Source organism: Pipistrellus hanaki, assembly GCF_964339955.1.
Source record: "Pipistrellus hanaki genome assembly, chromosome: 16".
Taxonomy (NCBI): Eukaryota; Metazoa; Chordata; class Mammalia; order Chiroptera; family Vespertilionidae; genus Pipistrellus; species Pipistrellus hanaki.
The window spans coordinates 14390581-14411833 of NC_140518.1; the positions used below are offsets into that span (position 1 = coordinate 14390581).

Genomic DNA, 21253 nt, shown 5'->3' on the forward strand with positions numbered 1-21253 from the left:
GGTCCTGAGAGCCTTTAAGACAATGAATCCTGGGAGAAAAGTACAGGAGTGGCTTGAGTATCTTTGTGGGCTTCTTGGTGGCTGTATCTTGGGGTTCAGAAACATTAGCTTAATTAAAAATATATATATATTTTATTGATTTTTTTACAGAGAGGAAGGTAGAGGGATAGAGAGCTAGAAACATCGATGAGAGACATCGATCAGCTGCCTCCTACACACCCCCTACTGGGGATGTGCCTGCAACCAAGGTACATGCCCTTGACCGGAATCGAACCCGGCACCTTTCAGTCCGCAGGTCGATGCTCTATCCACTGAGCCAAACCGGTTTTGGCAACACTAGCCTAATTGAAAGGCATGACACAGTGATCTCTACATTACAAATTAAATAGTGCCACTACTCTCTCACCATTTTATTCACCCTTTTGGTGGTATTGGACAGAATTGAACATCTCTTTTTGTCTTAAGACACTCTATTCTTTATATATATGTATAGTTTTATTTATTTCAGAGGGGGGGGAGAGAGAGAGAGAAAGAGAGAGAGAGAGTGAGAGACAGAGAGAGAGAGAGAGAGAGAGAGAGAGAGAGAGAGAGAGAGAGAAGCATCAGGGATGCAGTGATGAAAATCATTGATTGGCTGTCTCCTGTATGCTCCACACTGCAGATCAAGCCCGCATCGTGGGCATGTGCCCTGACCAGGAACCGAACCGTGACCTCCTGGTTCATAGGGCAACGTTCAACCACTGAACTATCGCGGCCAGGCAAGACACTACTCTTTCAACTTCTGTGACTCCGGGTTTTTCTTCAGTCTTATTGGTCTTTCTATGGGATCTTTCCTGATTCATTCTCTACCTAAACACTAATGTTGAAGTGCCTTGGGCCTCTGTCTGGGCCTCTTTTTTCTTCTCTTTTTCAATTGCCCTCCCTACATTTACTTGTTACTTGGGTTTTAACCATCATCTGCATCCTGATGACCATCAAAGATGTGCCTCCAATTCAGGTGTCTCCCAATACTGTATCCTGCTGCTTACTTGACATTTCCCCTTGGACAGCCTGTAGTTGTTTCATGTGTCTTGTCTAAAACATAACTCCTAGACTTTCTCACCACAAGCTTGTGCCGTTGCCCCCAACTTTCCTCATCTAAGCGAATGGCATCACTCCATTGTGTAAGTAAACAGTCTAGGAATATCCTTAATTTCCTTGTTCTCTCGTAACCTCTGCTTCCTGTTGGTTCTGCCTCTAAAGTTTTCTTAAATTCCTTTGTCACATCCTGATTTGTGTTCCCACTCTGGTAGACTAGATACCCTAAAATTCCTCCTGTATAAAACACCAAAAAATGTTGGGTAAACTGAGTTATTAAGAAAATTAGGGCCAAAACCGGTTTGGCTCAGTGGTAGAGGGTCGGTCTGTGGACTGAAGGGTCCTGGGTTCGATTCCGAACAAGGGCATGTACATTGGTTGCGGGCATATCCCTGGTGGGGGGTGTGCAAAAGGCAGCTGGTTGATGTTTCTCTCTCATCGATGTTTCTAGCTCTCTATCTGTCTCTCCTCCTCTCTGTAAAAAATCAATAAAATATATTTAAAAAAAGAAAAAAAGAAAAAAGAAAAGAAAAAGAAAATTAGGGAACTCTTTAGAGGCAAAAATCAAATGGAACTTCACCAAAAAAGGGGAGAAGAAGCCAACTTATAATAGAGGGTGAAGGATGGGGGTGGTGGTGGTGGTGGGGAGACAGGTGACGGGGGTAGGGGTGGGGGAGTTGGGGTGGGGGTGGGTGGGGAGAAGCACAGGATTTAACTAGCTCTATTACTAAGGATTTCTAGTTAACAGCCACTCAGGGATGTACGTGGTCTAGGTCTTAGTAAGGAGTTGGAACTGCTAAATTGAAATTCTAAGCTGAGATTTTAACATAAAAAAGTCTGTTTTCCAAGAACAAATAGTTACTTCCTCTTAGATCCCTCACTGAGGTCAAGTACGTCAACCTGACTGACCTCAGTCACTCATTATCCAGTCATCTTTACTGATCTTATCACCAGTGTTAATTATCTTCCTTATTTACTTATCTGTATTTTCTCCATCTCTAGGAGTGCAGAGACCTATCTGTTCTGTTCACCACTCTGTATAACCTCCCCTTGGTTCCAAATAGTTTTTTTAAATAAATAAATGAACCAATGTCAAGTAAGTAGATTCCTTCTGAGGATATAACATGTCACCTAATTTAAAAAAAAAATTTTTGGTACTGAAAAGTAATATGTTATATTTTCACTTTAAAATATAATTTTAATTTTTACGCAAGTAATGCATACAAATAATTTAGAAGTTGAAGAATGCTAAAAGACAGATTGATATCTTTTATGTTATCCCTCCTTACTTTTTGCATATTACTTCCAGAGACAGCCACTTTCAAAGCATTTAGCTTTTTCTTCTGGCATTTATGTCCATGCTTCTAAGTAATAAGCTTATACTACTATTCTTTTTTTTCTTTATTGATTAAGGTATTACATATGTGTCCTTATCCTCCCATTGCCCTCAATCCCCCCGCAGCCTCCCACCCCGTACCTGTCTGTGTTCATTGGTTAGGCTTATATGCATCATACAAGTCCTTTGGTTGATCTCTTCCCCTTACCCCCGCCCTCCCCTACTTTCCCTCAGAGGTTTGATGGTCTGATCGATGCTTCTCTGGATCTGTTTTTTTTTCCATCAGTTTATGTTGTTCATTACTATTCTTGATATATCAAATTTTAGATACCTTTTAACTTCCTATCATCATTGGTGAAGATTTATTTTTTTTTTAACCACCACTATTCCTTCCCATATACCTCACAATATAATCATAATTTTTAAGCCACTTTTGTTAAACCACTAATCATACATTTTATTTCAACTAAATATTGTTCACTGATAAGCCATTTAGTGTACTCTGATTGTGTTTCCTTTCACATACAAATATTTGTTTTTTCCTGGTGTTAATATTTTTATTAAAAATGTTTTTTCCTTTATTCCTGTTGCTAACTTTCCAAAATTTCCAGCAGGTTTCTGAAATGCCTGGCAGTTTACATAAAAAAAAACTTAAATACATTGACAATCTGTTCATTACTTTCTAGGCAACCCCCATTCCCCTTGCCCAGTCCTGCTGCAATATGAGTCTCCTTTTACCACGGTCCTTTGTTGGAATTCCCTTTTTGTGGATCCCATGTCTTCCTCTTTCTGGTAAAGAGGCATGGGAAGGACATTTTTTGAGATGGCATGTATCTGAAATATCTTTATTCCCTTTGAATGATCATTTGGGTGGGCATTAAATAATTCATCATTTTGAAGGCATTTTTGGCTCATTTGGCTTAGAATCAATTAAAGTATGATGCCATTCTGATTTCTGATCCTCTCCAAGAGACCTGATTCTTTTCTCTGGAAGCTTATATAACTTCTTTATGCTCACTCCTCTGACATTTCATTGGATTGGCTACTAGATGTGCCCCCTTTAAGCTGGAAAGGGAAATTACTATTTCTTTGCTAATTCCCAGTTTACCATTTTCACTTCTCTTTTTGTGAATTCTCTTGCTCAGATATTGGATCTTCTGCACAGACCATCTGAGTTTTATTTTTTGTTTTTGCTTCCCCTCCTCTTCTATTTTTCATCTGTTTTGTTGTTGCTGTGGATTACATAGAGTCAGGTTTCCTTGACTCTATCTTTCAACCCATCTATTAATTTTTAATCTGGCCATCATTTTCAACTTCAGAAGCTCTTTTTTTAGTTGCTATTTTCATCCTTTATCTTCATTTTTCTCTATTTCTGTAAAGTGGGTATAATTTTTCTCCCTGAGGATATTATTTATAATTTTGTGAAATTTTTGGCATCTCCTAATACTCTGAATCCTGGGTTCATTCCTTTTTTCTTATGTTCACCTCTATTTCTTGTTGGAGGTTTTCTTCAAAAGCAAAAGCATAGCAGTTAGCTCTAGCTTGGTTGGTTGGTTGGAGCGTTGTCTGGTACACCAAAAGGTTGCGGGTTTGATTCCCGATTGGCACATTACCTAGGTTGCTGGTTGGATCCCCGGTCAGGCTCATAGGAGGCAACATGTGAATGTTTCTTTCTCTCTTTCTCTAAAAAAAAAAAAAAAAAAAAAAAAAAAAAGCACGCATAGTTCTTAGTTATTAAAGTTGAGTGGTCTTATATGCTTGTTGCATTTGCTATATGTTGGGCCTCTCTGTGGGTTTGGGAGGGGCCTGGCTGTCAGTGTTCTGGGAGCTTATGTATGTAGCTCTTTTGGCATCTTTTATTCACTGTTGTCTCATTTTCCATTCTTTGTCCTTGTGGGTTTGTACTTTGCCCCTGCTTTACTGTCACTTTAATAGATGTTGGGTCATGTTTAACCACCAGATCTATGTCACGTTCTCTTGAGCACTCTTATTTTTGCACACGCTGTTCCCTCCAGTTGGCCTGGTTACCCTTTCCTCTCTTACTATTATCATACCTCCTGTAGATTTAGACATATATGAAATTATTAAGAGATTTGCTAATGACTTTAGGTTGGGTCTTAGACCTTTCACTTTGAAAATATCTCAAAATAAACTTACTCATCCAAGTGATTTTGTTTTATAAGATGCCTCATTTCAGTGTTTACATGTCAATATTTAGTTATGGTATAACTTTTTAATTCTCAAATAACTACCCAGAGGCACATGTCATGAAATGTCCTCTTTAAAATGATAGCAGGGTGCTAAAGTCTCATTATTGCAATTTAAGGAGAAACAACTATACTATATAACTGTCTAGCTTTATGAGAAAAGCCATATATATTTTACGATATTTTTATTGGTTTGAGAGAGGAAGGGAGAGAGAGAGAGAGAAATATCTATGCTGAGAGAGAATCATTGATTGACTGCCTTCTGCATGCGTCTTATTGGGGATCGAGCCTGCAACCCGGGCATGTGCCCTGACCAGGAACCGAACTTTGATCTGACTTATATTTTGAAAAGATTTGTAATGTGGAGAATAGACTGTAGAGCAAGCATGCCAAACTCAAAGGCTAACACGGGCCAAATAAATGAGACATGTGGCCACAGACCACAAGTTTGACATGCTTGCTGTAGAGGGACAAGGGTAAGAGCATCAAAACCAGTTGGAAGTTGAAGGCAGTAATCCAAGGTAAGAGATGATGGTGACTTGGACTAAGATTGTATGAGTGGAGCCATGACCAATGTTGCACAGTGGTTAGAGTGTTGGTGCGACCACCAAAGGGTCTTGGGTTCATTTCCCTGTCAAGGATATGTTCCTGGGTTGCACTTTTAATCCTTGGCCGGGGTAGGGGCACATTCAGGAGGCAACCAATCAATGTTTCCCTCTCTTTCTTTCTCTCTCCCCTTTTCTCTCCCTCCCCCTCCCCCCCCCCCCGCCCCCTCACCTCTTCCACCCCCGTTTCAATCTCTCTAAAAAATGGAAAAAATATTCTCAGGTGAGGATTAACAACAACAAAAAGATTATAGCAGTAAAGTGGTGAGAAGTGCTCACATCTACAATAATAAAAGCATAATATGCTAATTAGACTGGACTTCCTTCCGAGGACCTGACCTTCCAGATGAAACCGGGGTTTGGAGGGAAGCCTGGGTCCCGGGTGCCAGAGAGAAGCCGGTGCTGGCAGCTGGGGGAGGGAAGGCCACTCTTCATGAATTTCGTGCATTGGGCCTCTGATTCTAGTTCTATTTTGAAGACAGAACCAACAGAATTTGTTAATGGATTGGCTGCTGTGGGGGGAGAAGAGGGAAAGGGGCAAGAGGAGAATAGAGATTGGAGTCAAGGCTTAATTTCAAGGTTTTTAGCCTGAGCACAAGTAAGAATAGAATTGTCATTTGCTAAAATGGGGAAGGTTGGAGGGGAATTAAGCTGGGAGAAGTTTTGATGAAGGGGTTAGTTTGGGGTACATTGAATTTGAGATGATTGTTAGACATCCAAGTGGAGGTATTGAGTACGCAGTTAGATAGATATTGGACTCTGGAGTCCATGAGGAAGGATAGGGCATTTATAAAGTGAAAGCACAGAGGGAAACAGAAGTTTACTATTAAAATACTTTTAACAACAAAACCTTTTCCTTTGAAGCTGCACATTCTTTTCACATGAATATTGGAGTCTCTATAAAAGTGGTATTCTGTGACTATGTTAGTAGAAATGTTGTCCGAGTCACACAAATGCAATAAACCACCTCAAATTTAGGGCATAAAACAGCAGCCATTTTATGATGCTCTCGGATTCCGGGGCTGGAATTTAGAGAGGCACAGCAGGGGTGTCTTGTCTTTGCTCCACAATGTCTGGGGCCTCAGCTGGGCAGACTTGGACTTCTGGAGGCACTCAATGCTGCTGCACTCACATATGGTGCCTGGGCTGGAATGAGTCAAAGGCTGATCGTAGCTGGGATGCAGACCAAGTGCCTCCATGTGGAAGAGCCTTTTGCCTGGGGCTTCTCACAAGATGTTGGCTGAGTTCTGGAGAAAGAGCCTTTCAAGAGAATCAGGTGGAAGCTGCATATAGATATGGAAGTTGCATGTAGATAGTTCAGCCATCCTCTGTTGCTGTAGCGGTCATGGATTTAGCCAGGTTCAGGAGAAGAGGGCAAAGATCCCTTGTTCAATGGGACAGAAATCAACGAATTGGAGCCATGTTTTCTAACCACCACAAATGCTCTTTGAGTTTGAGGTTCTGCCCCCAGTCCATAGTTACTTTAAAGGAAGAAGTTCTAACACAGGATCCCTGGGTATGGACTCTTAGCCCCCGTTATAAATTGCTTCATGTTAAGCAACCAGGACTATCTCAATGTCTCTTACAGGGAAAGTGACCAGAATAAATTTGGGAAAAGAGTCTTCCTTCTCTTCAAAAAGTATTGATCGATATTGTTGGTTGGTGATGTTGAGATTCAGAGATTTGTTTCCTTTCTCTGCTTTATTTCATTTGCCTGTCTTAAAAGAATATTAATAACTTACATTGCATTCTAGATCAGTGGTTGCTTTTATGACTCCTATCTTGGGCTTCAGCCAAAGATAACAGAACCCACGGGCTTTTCCAGCAACTTTCCCTTCTCCCTTCAGTTGCCTTCAAGCTTGGAAATTCTGACATGACGGTTTGCTTGCCCAACCGACCATCGTTTCTCAAAGGCTGTTCTCTTTCTGTTTCAAAAGGTTGGCAGCCTGCCTCTGATCCCTGTGAGGGTGAGTCCATCAGCATTCACAGCTCATTGGAAGGATGCTTGGCTTTTCTGTGGAAAAACTTCCAAATTCTAGGCAGCCAGTCATACAGGGTTGAGTTCATCTTGTTTTCCCAGATGCAGAAGTCTCTGGGTGTCATACTTTCCCGTACTGTGGCCATCGGGACTGTTCAGCAGAAACGTTTGCGGTGGAGGTGGTATTTATGTGTGTGTGCAAACATGAATAAAGGAAACTATAAATGAAATGTTTTTTGGTGTCTTAAATCTAACATCCCGTTGGAAGCTCTGAATAGGAATGATACATGAGGGTTGCCAGCAGAGAGCTTCTCAAATGGAGGAAGTAGAATTAAAACAAGAAAAAGCCTCAGCTACATACATCATATTAGGACCGTATTAGTAAGTACTGCAGGCATTCAGAGTTAAAGCAGTGATTGGATCAGAGGTGAGTTAGGGAGAGCCTCTAACACTGGCTGGAAAGGGACATATAATGCCCCCAAGGAGAAAAACAATTTAGGCAAGACTATCTGTGAGAAAGGAACAAAGCCTGGAGGGGTGGGGGTGGAGAAGGAGATAAGTTGACTTGATGGAAGAAAGGTCATTTTTGAAGTCATCTTGAGGCTGGAGAAAGGAGCTGGAGATGACCTAAGTTGGCTGAGGAGTTGGAGAGCCTTAGGCGGGGACAAAGGTTTTGTAATGGACAATGAGAAGTTAGTTATTTTTCTGAGCTGGAGGGTGGGCTGTGATTTTGCTCTTATTGAAAGGGTACTGCCAGGTAATTTTTCAAAAAGCAAAACTGAAAGAGTTGGTCTGCTTCTCAGAATACTTAGTGGATGCAGTGCCCTTGCTGGGAGAATCTGGCTTATCAATGTAGTTGTAATTCAGACCAGCTGTTTATTCATTCTGTTGGATAGTGGGGTCAGTCCAGTATATAGTGGTTACAAGTGCAAGTTATGGAGTCATAGTGCTTGGGTCTAAGTAGTAGTGATGGTGATTGGAGGGAGGCCTTGGTATCTTTGAGTAGCGAAAAGAAAAGCAGAGGGAGTGCCAGGAGCTCGGCCAGTAGGCTGGTGCCAGCTGACACAAGAAAGGCAGGGCTAGCCAGGCCATCAACACTTACCCACACTACATACTGTGTGCCAGCTGTGTCCTGAGCGCTTGTGTACATTAATCTTTAGTTCTAACAATGTCCCTGTGAGGTAAGTCCTGTTTTTCTCCCCCTTTTTACAGATAAGGAAACTGAGGCACAAAGAGGCGAAATAACTGGCACTCTATCACATACATTTAAGTGATGGAGCCAGGATTCAGGTCTGGGCACTGTAGCTCCAGGATCCATGCTCTAAGCACAACACTTTTCTGACATAATATTCCATATTTTGTTTCTCAACCTAAGAACATGCAAGGTCATCAGTGGGGTTTTAGTAGGGGAGTAGCAAGATCAAGTCTGTCTTGAAAATGTCTCTCTACCATGTGGAAAATGGACTGGAAGGAGGCATGCACATGTGAGGAGACAGCTCAAAGCTCTTGTGGCCCAGCTGCATTGTGGCTCCGAGATTTCTGTCCGATTTTCTTTGTTGCCTTTTCTTGGGGGAAGGTGTGTATTGCTGGGTTCTGATATTTTTGGTTAAATATCAATTTACTACTTATACTGCAGCATTTATTCTTGGATTGCAGTAACCTTATGTCTCGAGAGGATGGAACCTGATCATAATTTATAGACTGGAGAGTCTTTAGAGGCCATCCAGCCCAGTTGCTCTTCCAAGTGTCAGAATTACCGCTGTGACATTTCTCAGGGTGAGCATTTAACCTCCATTTGAACACCAAACGCAACAGGAATGCGGGAGTTTGTCCTCACTCCTTTCTCTGGTCACCTTTGCCCTTCAAACAGTCACCAAGTCCCATGCTGTCTTCCTCATTAATGCCTCTGGAAGATGTCTGCTTGGAAACATTTCTGAGGCTGCTACCAAATTTGAGCTGCCACTGCCTCTTACCTTGATCCTTTCGCCTTAAGGGATCTTTCTGAAACGTAAAACAAATGGTCATTTGTCTGCTTCAAGCTTTGCAGACCTCATCATTGCCCTATTTCTTCATGTGGCGTACATGAGAGCCTTCTCCAACCTCAGAGTCTCCTTATGCAGTTTTTGCAATGTTCTGCTTCATGACAGCTGCCTGGATCCCACCCTGAAGGTTATTATTATTAAGTCCAGCTAGTGTAAGGACCAACGTCTGGCTTCTCACAGTTGATTCTAATGTGCATCCAGAGTTGAGCTCTGACCTCTGCCATGTATTCCCAGGTTCTCAGTCTGGCCACACATTAACATTATCTGATGAGCTTTTAAATGTTGAAATCACCCTCAGCAATTCTGATTTCACATCTGGTTTGGTTGCCACGAATCTCTGTATTTATTTATTTTAAAAAGTATATACCCTTATAATTCTAATCTGCAGCCAGGGGTTGGAACCTCTGCATACAGAGGAAATCACTCCGAGGACAGAATTCGGAGTAGATATTATGGGGAAACAGATTCTAGTTTTGGAGTGATTTTTATATATATCAATTATATAATTGATTTTTACAGAGAGGAAAGGAGAGGGATAGAGAGTTAGAAACATCAATGAGAGAGAAACATCAATGAGAGAGAAACATCGATCAGCTGCCTCCTGCACACCCTCTACTGGAGATGTGCCCACAACCAAGGTACATGCCCTTGACTGGAATCGAACCTGGGACTCTTGAGTCCACAGGCCGACGCTCTATCCACTGAGCCAAACTGGCTAGGGCTGATTTACCCTTTTCATGTGGAGATCTCCAAGTATTTGAAGATCCACTCTTCCATAATGGAGTTTTTTTTCTGCTAACCCCACTTCCTGTTCCTCAAGCCTTTTTACTGGGCAAAACATTCAAGTTTTTGGACTCCTTATACCCTAGGAGTATGTATTTGTTTTTCAGTGTGCCACTTAAAATGTGATACAATTAGAATATCATTCTAGATATGGGCCAGTTTCAGCAGGACTAATCCTTTAGTTGTAACACTATATATGTCTGTTAACATACTATAAGGTTACATTGACTTGGTATCATAGTTGACTCATGAGTTTCTTAAATATTAATTAAAACTCCCACTGTAGCATAATGGGACCAGGGACTTTGAAAACAGACTACTGTATTTGGGTTAGGATTCCTACTCCATGCCTACTACCGGTACGACCTTGGGTGACTGGCTTAAAATCCTGTGCCGCAGTTTCCTCCTCTGTAAAATGGGGGTTAAAATAGCATCTATCTCACAGGATTGTGTGAGAAATAAATAAATAAATAAATAAATAAATAATAAATGTCAAGTGCTTAAAATAGTGGCTGACACATAGTAAGTACTATATAAATATTAGTCATAATTATTAGTTATTTGGATTGCTCTTAAACCAAGGTGATTTTTAAAAAATATATATTTTTACTGATTTCAGAGAGAAAGGGAGAGGGAGAGATAGAAGAAACATTAATGATGAGAATCATTGATGGGCTGCTTCCTGCACGCCCCCTGCTGGGGTTTGAGCCTGCAACCTGGGTATGTGCCCTGATTGAGAATCCGCCACCTTTTCTGTGTTCCATGGAACGATGCTCCAACCAACTGAGCCGCTCTTCTGGAGCATTTAATGTATTTCCCTTCGTTTTTTTGGGACCTGGAGCTGTCCTCAGTGAACCAGGTGGAGATATTGGATAAAGGCACCAGTTAACCCTCCTGTCCTCCCCTTGTCTCTTTACCTACACCAAATCACAGCCTTACTAACTTCCTCCCTTAGGATATGACATAAAGGCCCATTAAAATGCATGTGTTTTATTTAACAGGGAAAGCTGACTTTTATCATTTAACTTGACTAATCTGAGAAATTAATCTGTGTCCCAGGGCATTGAGGAAATTCATTTAGCATAAGATATGTTGATGAAAGGGATGCTGGGGGCAGGGGGGTTGGGGTGGGAAGGAACTACACAGGAGTAAGCTACACCTAGTCCCTTACTATATAGGAGGGATGCTGTATATTCATTATGGGGTGTGTGTGCACGTGTAACTCTTAAAACAATTCTTTAAAGAGGGGTAATTCTCCATTTTACTGAAGAAGAAGCCTGTTCAGTAATCAAGTAATGTTTTCCAAACAAATAGCTGATAAATGGCAATCAGGGTTTGCACCCCTGCCCAGCCAGTGTAAAGTCTCATTTCCTTGGCCTCATACCCCATTGCTTTGGAGCAGTGTGTCTGGGTGCAGGAGTGGAAGTGTCACAGTGGGGAGACTGTGTGACACACATTCTGTCTGTTTTGTGGTTTTCATGTAGAGTCAGACCAGTTTTCAGGCAGCCTTAACCATAAACTGTGCCCTTAGTAACTGATGAAGCATGTCCGTATTACTTTCAATTTGGAGACATTTATGTTTGTTACGTTCTTGCTCCTTTAATCTGAAGTATTTATGATCAGATATAGTACCTATCCCAAATGAAGTATGGAAAATATGTCAGTTTGTTTCTTTACATTTCTTACCATTATTAGCTTAGAAATAATAAGAGGTCTTGGTAATTCATAGTTCTCAGAATCTTTTTCCCACAGACAGCTGAGTATGCACTAGGTTTGGGGTAATTCTTTTGGTTTTGTTCTTAAAACCCTGGCTGTCCTTCAAGGATTACAGCAAAACCTTTCCTTTTGCTGTTCTCATTCCTGGTAGTCTCTGCCTCTTAAAGTTAACTATAAATCTGCTAATTTTTATTCTCTCTGTTTCTGAATATACACTAGATAACTTTGCAAAGGTAGCGCTAGTGATAAGATTTGGGATGGAGAAAATAATGTGCACAAGAGACTTTAACTCCTCCTGGAAGAATGAAAGTGAGGTAAGAAGAAGGAGGGAAATGGACTTTTCTGGGGTCCGCGTGCTCCAGAGTGTCATGAAAACTGTCCTTTTCCTTACTCCTCCCAGCTCTCCTCCCCAGGGATTTAGTACTTCTTCCATATATCCAATTTTGCCACATTAGTGGGGAACTCTAATTCAATTTTTCTTATATCCCAGTGTCCATTTTGCAAGGAAGAGTTGGTTTCTAACTTTAAAACAAATCCTATTATTTGTAATTGAGTGTTACAGTAAGTATAGTTCAGATTGAGCACTCAAGTGCTAACATTTTGCCTTTCTGGGAAATTAGAATTAGATTTAGATATAGACTCATTGTAAAGGCAAACATCTAGTCTTTAAACCTTATAAAGGTGCTATCGGGATTTGTAAGCAATGAAATTATATATTTATTGTACAAGGATACTTACTTTGAATGATCTATTTTTTAAATTTGAAATTTCTAAGTTACCATCTAGGGTAATTATGAATGGTTAAGTTAACAACGATTAAATAGTTGAAGCTTAAATATTTAAATGTGGACTCCTATCATTCATTACACCTTTCATCCTACAGTGAAAGTTTCATAAAGATCGAGTGTCTTTGTCTAGCATTAATTGCCTTTTACTTTTTCTCCTCTTCTTTTAAAAAAAACTTTCATTGATTGATTTGAGAGAGAAAAACATTGATTTGTTGTTTTACTTGTTTATGCATCCATTGGATGATTCTTGTATGTGTCCTGACTGGGGATCCAGCCCGCAACCTTGGTGTATCAGGATGATGTTGTAACCAACTGAGTTACTTGGCCATGGCTAAAAAATATATATGTTTTCTATTGATTTCAGAGTGGAAGAGAGAGATAGAAATATCAATGATGAAAGAGAATCATTGATCGGCTGCCTCCTGCATGTCCCCTACTTGGGATTGAGCAAGCTCCACAACCTAGGCATGTGCCCTGACCGGGAATCAAACTGTGACCTGGTAAATAGGTCGATGCTCAACCACTGAGCCACACTGGTTGGGCTAAAAATATATTCTCAAAAGGACTGGTTTCTCTAGAAATTAATGCAGGTATATTTCTTTATACTTTGATTGCCTTAGCCACTGAGCCTTTCCTGACAGCAAAGAGGAGCTTAGTACGATAAAATAGAAGTTTGCGCTGTTTAAGATGTAGGCATTTCTAATATAGACTACAGCCAACGCCCAAAGAAAATCCTGTGATACATTGCAAGATGAAACAGAAATTGTCTTTAGATCACTTCCTGTTCTGGATGGTTTTCTTCCCTCTCCTCACTTTGTACCCTCCCGCCTGGTCCCCTGTTGTAAACCCACTGGTGCGGGAATGTGAAATACAAGTCTTATTTTAGAAGAAGTTTTATGAAATGATGTAATGAAACCCTTTGGTAAGTGGTCCTGACTTGTGTTCTCAACTTGCCCTTGGTTACTTTAGATTGAAGTTTATAAATGAGAACTGTGATTTTGGACAAACTTTTCTAGTGATCTTTACAGTAATAAGTTCCCCATTAGACAATAGTTGTTTGTCTTATGACTTGTTGTTGGTAAAGCTATCCCCAAGGGGTTGAGAAATTCCTGTTTAGAAAAGTCCAGAAAGTCTTTGGTGACTTACTGTTTCATTTTCTTTTTCTTTCCTCTTCAGTTGTAGAAAATAGTATCACACTTTTCCTTTATAAGCTAACATTTGCTATCTTATAACCTAAATTTAGCAAATGCCTTGAGAGAATTAAGCCCTATATCATACCCTAAGACAGCCACTGTATGGAATGTATTGTTTTCTCTCCTATGCACCCAGAATGGTACTTGGCACTTAAATAGTTGTTCAGATCACTTCTGTGTTCTGGGGTTCAGTGAGAGTGGTTATTGACTCTCAGGCTTAGGATTATTCCGTAGATAAGAAATACTTTAGTTAGAATAGGGACTCTGGCCGGGTAGCTCAGTGGTTAGAGCACCATTCCCAATAAGCCAAGGATGAGGGTTTGTTACCAGGTCAGGGCACATACAGGAATCAACTAATGAATTTATAAATAAGTGGAATAACAAATTGATGTTTCTCTCTGTCTGTCTGCCTTTCTCTTTCTCCCCCACCCCCCAAAAAATGAATAAATTTAAAAAAATAATAAAGTGAGGTTCTTTAGATTGTAATTTGAAAAATCAAAATTTAGATTGTGAAATAAAGTTAGATCTTTTACATTTTTTTCCCAGTAAAACAATTACCGCAAAGCTACTTGGCAGTGGTTTTCCTAGACAATTTGGCTAGTGCTCTCTTAGAGATATTCTCTTGTTATGAAGAGCATTTGGTCTGATTGTTCTGTGGTCCCTGTTAGTTAAATATGGTTTGTAGCTAAGCAGACATTAAGGAAATCACTATCTGACTCTTCGCCCATCTCCTCCTCGAAATGCTGCCTACTCTTTGGCTTTAATTTATAACTATTAAAAAAATGTGTTTTTTTTATATAACTTTTTTATATTAGAGGCCTGGTGCATGAAATTTGTGCACCGGGGGTCACTCAATCCGGCCTGTGCCCTCTCACAGTCTGGGAGCCTTTGGGGGATGTCTGACTGATGGCCAAGGCCTGCTCCCCACAGAGCTGGCCTAAGCCAGCAGTCAGTCATCCTTTGTGCTGCTGCAGAGGCAGGAGAGCTCCTGCCACCTGCTGCACTCACCAGCTATGAGCCCGGCTCAGGGCTTCTGGCTGAATGGTGCTCCCCCTGTGGAAGTGCATTGACCACCAGGGGGCAACTCCTGTATTGAGCATCTGCCCCTGGTGGTCAGTGTATATCATAGCGACTGGTCATTCTGCCATTTGGTTGATTTGCATATTAGCCCTTTATTATATAGGATATATGATAGCTATTTTATATATATGATATTAGCATATATATATATATATATATATATATATATATATGATAGCTATTACAGTGATTAGACTGAGAAGTAGAACATAACATGAGTCACTTTTGGTGCTTTAATTTTATGGAAAAAACTATTAGCTAGTTTCTGATTTAAGAAATAGCACAATTACTGTTCCTTTTACTAAAACCCCAACTCAAATTAAAACAACAGCAAAAACCCTCTGAATTATGGACTAAAAATGAATTGGACTACTTTCAGTAACTTGTAATTTGTTAATAGTTCTAGTATATTAGTTTGAAAATGCAAATATTCATGCATGATTCCAATGTTAATCTAGAACTGATCAGATATTATGGGATGCTGCTTTGTGGTTTTACCTTAGAACTTCAGGAAGCAGACTGTGAGGGCTCTATGTTTGTATTAAGATAAGCAAATTTATAATAAGACTGGAGTATATTTTGAAAAGTAAGTGTCTATTTCTTTAAATCCTTTGTTAGAAGAACCACAGTTTTTTGGTTACATAAGAGCAGCAGTGTCCAACAGAAGTGGAATGCAAGCAACATATGTAATTCTGAAGTTGTTAATAGCTATATTAAGAGAAATAAAAAGAAATGGGTGAAATTCATTTTAATAACATACTTTAGTTTCCCCAATATATCCAAAATATTATCAATTCAATACCAATGAGATATTTTACTTTATTTAAAGTGTATTTTATACTTAAAGCACATCTCAGTTTGAACCAGCCATATTTCACATGTCCAATAGCCACATATGGGAAGTGGCTACCTTATTTCATTACATTCGAATTGCAAGTAAAATCTACATAAATTGGCGTGTTAGACAGATTTCTATGCAGATCAGATCCTTGGAAACATAAGGCAGATCCCTATGCTTTTAGCCTAGGAAGCATATTTTAACTTGGCTCTAATGTGAATGCTGAAAGAGAGTTCTAGTGACCTTTGATTTCTTGTTGAGGTAATACACACCATGGTTACAGTGCTTCAGCATGTAACATGTGGCCTGCTCTGAGAAATAAATAAATCAAGAAGTCGAGTTAAGTGTATGTGTTTGTATGTATTCAGTCTTTCCTTAAATGTCTTTACTATCCCAGAGAACCATCTCAATATACTTTCATCTGTACATTCCTTAGTCTTTGGCTATTACTTGCTGTTACTTTCACAATTTCTCAAGACTACTTAGTCAGCATTGCTATTCAGAAAGAGGACTAAAGGTGGTCAGCCAGACTAGTTTGCCATAACTGAACTTTTCCCTGGAGTATTCATTAACCTGAGGACAATGTATATGCCCAATATTTAGCTTCGCTTCTCTCTCATTTCAGACTGAGAAATTTATAAGACAAAATTACTTTTTGTTGAGTGGGAGAATCCCAGTTAGATCCTTGCTTATACTCTTATACTCTTGGAATTAGCTCTCTGTCCTCCCTCAACATCCATAACCTACATTTTGGTCTTAGTTCAGGTTTACTGTCTATACTTCCCAGTTCACTTAAGAGGAGTATAGGGTGGAAAGAAAGGAACTGACACAGGTTGAGCATCTGTTGTAAGCTAGGCACTGAGCTGGATGCTTAGAAATATCATTTCAATAGCCCTGAGGGGAGGGAATTAAGATATTTATTTTATAGATGAGGAAATGGAATTCTGGAAGTAATTTTTCAACTTTACATTCCTCAGGTGGATGATTATTGAACTTGGCACCATGCCCATATTATCCTCTTGTTTAGAAGAAGCTGTGATGTGGTTCCTTAAGTAGAGATTGTGAATGTGAATGTGTCGGTCTAAACTGGGAGAGACATGCCAGGATCCTTTCCAAAGTATCTTTTATCCCTAATCAGAGACCTGATCCTGTGTTGGGTACATAGGGTATTTCTAGATTGTTTGCTCTACTGGGGCTTGTAGTAACCACATGAACACTTTACTTCACAGTTGAGACCCCTGATTCCAGCAGGATGGCCCAATGGAATCAGCTACAGCAGCTCGACACACGGTACCTGGAGCAGCTTCACCAGCTGTACAGTGACAGCTTCCCAATGGAACTGCGGCAGTTCCTGGCCCCTTGGATTGAGAGTCAAGATTGGTAAGTCCTGCCCAGCAAGTCTGGCTCAGAGGTTGAGTGACAACCTGTGAACCTGAAGGACCCTGGTTCTATTCCTGGTCAGGGCATATGTCCAGGTTGTGGGCTCATTCTCCAGTAGGGAGTGTGTAAGAGGCAGCCAATCAATGATTCTCTCTCATTGATGTTTCTGTCTCTCTCTCTCTCCCTTCCTCTCTGAAATCAATAAAAATATATTTTAAAAAAAGATTGTTAAGTTCTTCTTGAGAAACTCCCAAATTGTTAGGTTTTGATTTGCATCAAGAAGTATGATTGTATCTCTGTTCTATTTCTTTGAAAAATGTATGAGTACAGGTGATGAGGTAAAAGAGATAAGGAGGTAAAGAGGTACTCTTAGTCTTGTATAAACATTTTCTCTATTAAAACACACACTAGCAACCGACTCTTGGCACATCAGCCTGCTTGCTGGTAAAAGTTTTTAGGACTGATTTGGACCTCACTGACTTGTTGAGATCCTCTATATGTTTTTTCGCTTCAGAGACACACTGCAAATATTTCTTTGCCTGAATGAGAATTCTGTCATGGGTAGAAGTTTGGGTCCTTGCTTCTCATTCTTCTTTCATTAAAGGAGAGAGACACAGAGTAAGAGAAGTAGACTTGTATATAGAGGAAATAATGGCACAGAATTCCAACAACTGTTTCACTTTAAGGTGTTTAGAGTCACCTGTTAATTTTGGTTTAATTCAGGCCTATGACCTAACTTTCCCAGAATTTGGCAAAGTGCCAGGGAGGTGATTTAGAGCTATTGGAGATAGGCTGTTCTACCCTACCCTGGGATTGCTTATTTGTTACTAATAATCTGACCACAGAGCTGACTGAGAATTTAAAGCAAAAAGCATATCAGTCCACTTCACTCAAATATTTTATAAGTATAGACTATGACATGGCTAATAGTATCCAGAATAATTACTTTTAATTATTAAATTGCTGATATTTATTGTTGCTGATCAAGATAAATCTAAAATGATGAGTGGGTTAAAGTATTGGTTTTGCCTTTTTTTTCCTCCTTTGCCTTTGTTTTTCCCCTCATTGATGGTGATGTGTGTGTATGTGTGTGTAGGTTTCAGAATCATTTCTTATTATTCCTTCTTTTCCTAGGGCTTATGCAGCCAGCAAAGAATCACATGCCACTTTGGTGTTTCATAACCTCCTGGGTGAGATTGACCAGCAGTACAGCCGCTTCCTACAAGAATCCAATGTTCTCTATCAGCACAATCTGCGAAGAATCAAGCAGTTCCTTCAGGTGTGATGAGAAACTGAACAGACAAGGGCTTTAGATTTCTTTCCTGCCGGTATCTTTTCTCAGTTGGCTAAATAATGAGAACCTATCTTGTACTTTAAGTATAAGGAGAAGTAATTCGCCCTTTCTCAAATCTCAGTATGCAAACCCATGACCATCATTCACTTCTTTAGTTAGTTGAAGTAATAACCTGATTGTTATGTTAATATGATATTAACATGTTAATAACGATTGTAACCAGGTCCCCTCATAGGAAGATGACTTACTCACTCATTCATTCCTTACCCCAGGACATGCTTAGAGATAGAAAGGGAGAGAGAGAGAAAGAGAAACATCCATAGTTTGCCTTCATACCTGCTCCCTTGCCCCGACTGGGGATTGAACCCGTAACCTAGGTATGTGCCCTGACTGAGAATCACACTGACAAAACCCTTCAATGCACAGAATGGTACTCAACCAACTGAGCTACTCTGGCCAGCCGGACAGCTCTTACTTTCAAATGTTAAAGGTTTGGCCATAATTGGATGCTCCTGGACAGAGTGCATCACTTCCCTATGAGACCAGATAACGGATTGTCCCAATAATCAGGTGTGCCTCCTCTCACAGTAGTACCGCTCATCATGACTGCCTCGCTTCTCTTCTCCCGTCATCTCTCGCTGACTGCAGCCAGGCCTTGAGGCCTTTGTGCCGTTTCATGTAGTAAATGTAACGCTCCCTTTATGAGGAGTTTAGCTTTAAGTCAGCAAGGTTTGGTCCACATCTCCTCAGTCTACTGCTGCTTTTCATTCTCCTTCTCTCCTACTTATAGAGCAGGTATCTTGAGAAGCCTATGGAGATCGCCCGAATTGTGGCCCGGTGCCTGTGGGAAGAGTCCCGCCTGCTCCAAACTGCAGCCACTGCAGCCCAGGTGAGACCTGGGGGAAACACAGCGCTAGTGAAGATGGCTTCCCCTGTGTACAAAGATGTGCTTGCTGTATGTGGTCATTAGGGTGTACACTGCCCTCTAGGGTACAAGTGGGTGTTAGTTAACTGGGTGTTTTGGGCTTGATCACCACAGCTTTTACGTGGTCTTTTTTTAATTTGTTTTTTAATCAGAAGATACCCTATTGTTTTGACAAAACTTGTAATTTTTAAGTTTCATGTACTATTTGACATTTTTAAGGTACCAATTTCCCCTTATACCCTCAAATACTATCTCTTGACATGGCATTTCATCCCTGGTTATTTATTGTCCCACAGAAAGGTTATTGTATGCTACATACATTTAAATAGGCATTCAAAACCTCCCATCATCAGTTGTGCTGAAATTTTTTACATGCTCACCTAGAATGAGCTTTAGAAGGTAGGGACCATGTCTTAGCTCAACATGTGGTCTCCTAGTGCAATACACAGAGTAGGTTTATAGGGTGACCTAGAGGTAAAAAGCCAAGGACAATGGTCAAACTATGCCAGAGCTTCCTGGACACCACCAGACAGCACCCGGAGAGTTCTGGCCTCTGCCTCTGTTTCCCTTTCTGTCACAATGGCTGTAGCATCTCAGGCCAAACAGGAAGGGTAGTGGAGGGGGATGAAGACTGGACAGAGGTATTTCTCTCCCCATATTTCCTGCATTCACATGTATGTTGACTCCCTTTTTTGGCAGCAAGGGGGCCAGGCCAACCACCCCACAGCTGCCGTGGTGACAGAGAAGCAGCAGATGCTGGAGCAGCACCTGCAGGATGTTCGGAAGCGAGTGCAGGTAAAGCAGGTCTGGGGAAAAGACCCCTTTCCTTAGGGATGCTGCCTATGGGTTCTGCCTATATCTCTCACTGGGATACTGGCTTTGTTTTTGTTCTTCTCAGAGACTTTCTTTTCCCTCTCCCCAAGGAAGTATTTCCTACCACTGTGTATTTGTTTGCTTGTTTTAACAGGATCTAGAACAGAAAATGAAAGTGGTAGAGAATCTCCAGGATGACTTTGATTTCAACTATAAAACCCTCAAGAGTCAAGGAGGCAAGTGAATATTTGAGACGTTATAAATCTCCTGTAGAAAGTGAGTTTGTGTTACCTGAGTTTCAGGACTTATTTGTATTGACTCTGTGTTCAGACTTTGGGGGTGGGTGTCCTTAAGGGAGCCTAGTTACTAAGGAAAGGAGTGTTCCCCCAGGTCAAGGAGTTTCTCCTTCCTCTACAGACATGCAAGATCTGAATGGAAACAACCAGTCGGTGACCAGGCAGAAGATGCAGCAGCTAGAACAGATGCTAACTGCCCTGGACCAGATGCGGCGAGTAAGAGCGTGGGACAACTCCCTCTGCATGTCTCACACCCTGTGGGATCCCCGGATCTCGTGGCAGCACCTGTCTGGTTTCTGAGTTCCTTCTCTAGAATTGACCACAGCACGTCGTTAGAGGTGGTCTGAGGAAATGTTTACTGACTTGTGTTTTGGTTTCCAACCAGAGCATCGTGAGTGAGCTGGCGGGGCTTTTGTCTGCCATGGAGTATGTGCAGAAAACTCTCACGGACGAGGAGCTGGCTGACTGGAAGAGGCGGCAACAGATTGCTTGCATTGGAGGCCCTCCCAACATCTGCTTAGATCGCCTAGAAAACTGGTAAAAGATGAAAGAGGAGTTTTTTCTTCCCTTCTGGAAAGCTGTGCTGAATTATGATCATAGCTGCAGCCCCAAAGCATTGGTACTGTATCTCAAAGGCGGGGACTTTTTGTCTAGAAAACTCGTAAAAGATGAAAGAGAAGTTTTTCCTTTCCCTCTAGAAAGCTGTGCTACATTATGATCATAGCTGCAGGCCCAAAGCTTTGGTATTACATCTCAAAGGTGGGGACTTTTGCATAGTCAAATTTAGCTCTAAGAGTTAAAGCTTTCACTTTATTTGGATAATTTTAAAAATGAAAATGTACTTATATTATTATATTTTAAATCTGTTCTATTTTATAATTTAAATAAAGTTTTAGGTTTCA

General features: G+C 40.7%; 1 protein-coding gene across 4 annotated transcripts in view; it reads left to right on the forward strand.

Annotated features, from left to right (window-relative positions):
- The window catches only part of STAT3 (signal transducer and activator of transcription 3), a 48476-nt gene that overhangs the window by 10643 nt on the left and 16580 nt on the right, over nt 1–21253 (forward strand). For all 4 annotated transcript variants that reach the window (XM_084862491.1, XM_084862493.1, XM_084862492.1 and 1 more), the window contains exons 2-8: nt 16873–17023; nt 18158–18302; nt 19108–19206; nt 19942–20037; nt 20210–20291; nt 20473–20567; nt 20737–20888. In XM_084862491.1, the coding sequence (XP_084718617.1) occupies nt 16896–17023; nt 18158–18302; nt 19108–19206; nt 19942–20037; nt 20210–20291; nt 20473–20567; nt 20737–20888 (797 nt within the window). In that variant the 5' untranslated portion in view covers nt 16873–16895. The remainder of the gene's footprint in view (nt 1–16872; nt 17024–18157; nt 18303–19107; nt 19207–19941; nt 20038–20209; nt 20292–20472; nt 20568–20736; nt 20889–21253) is intronic.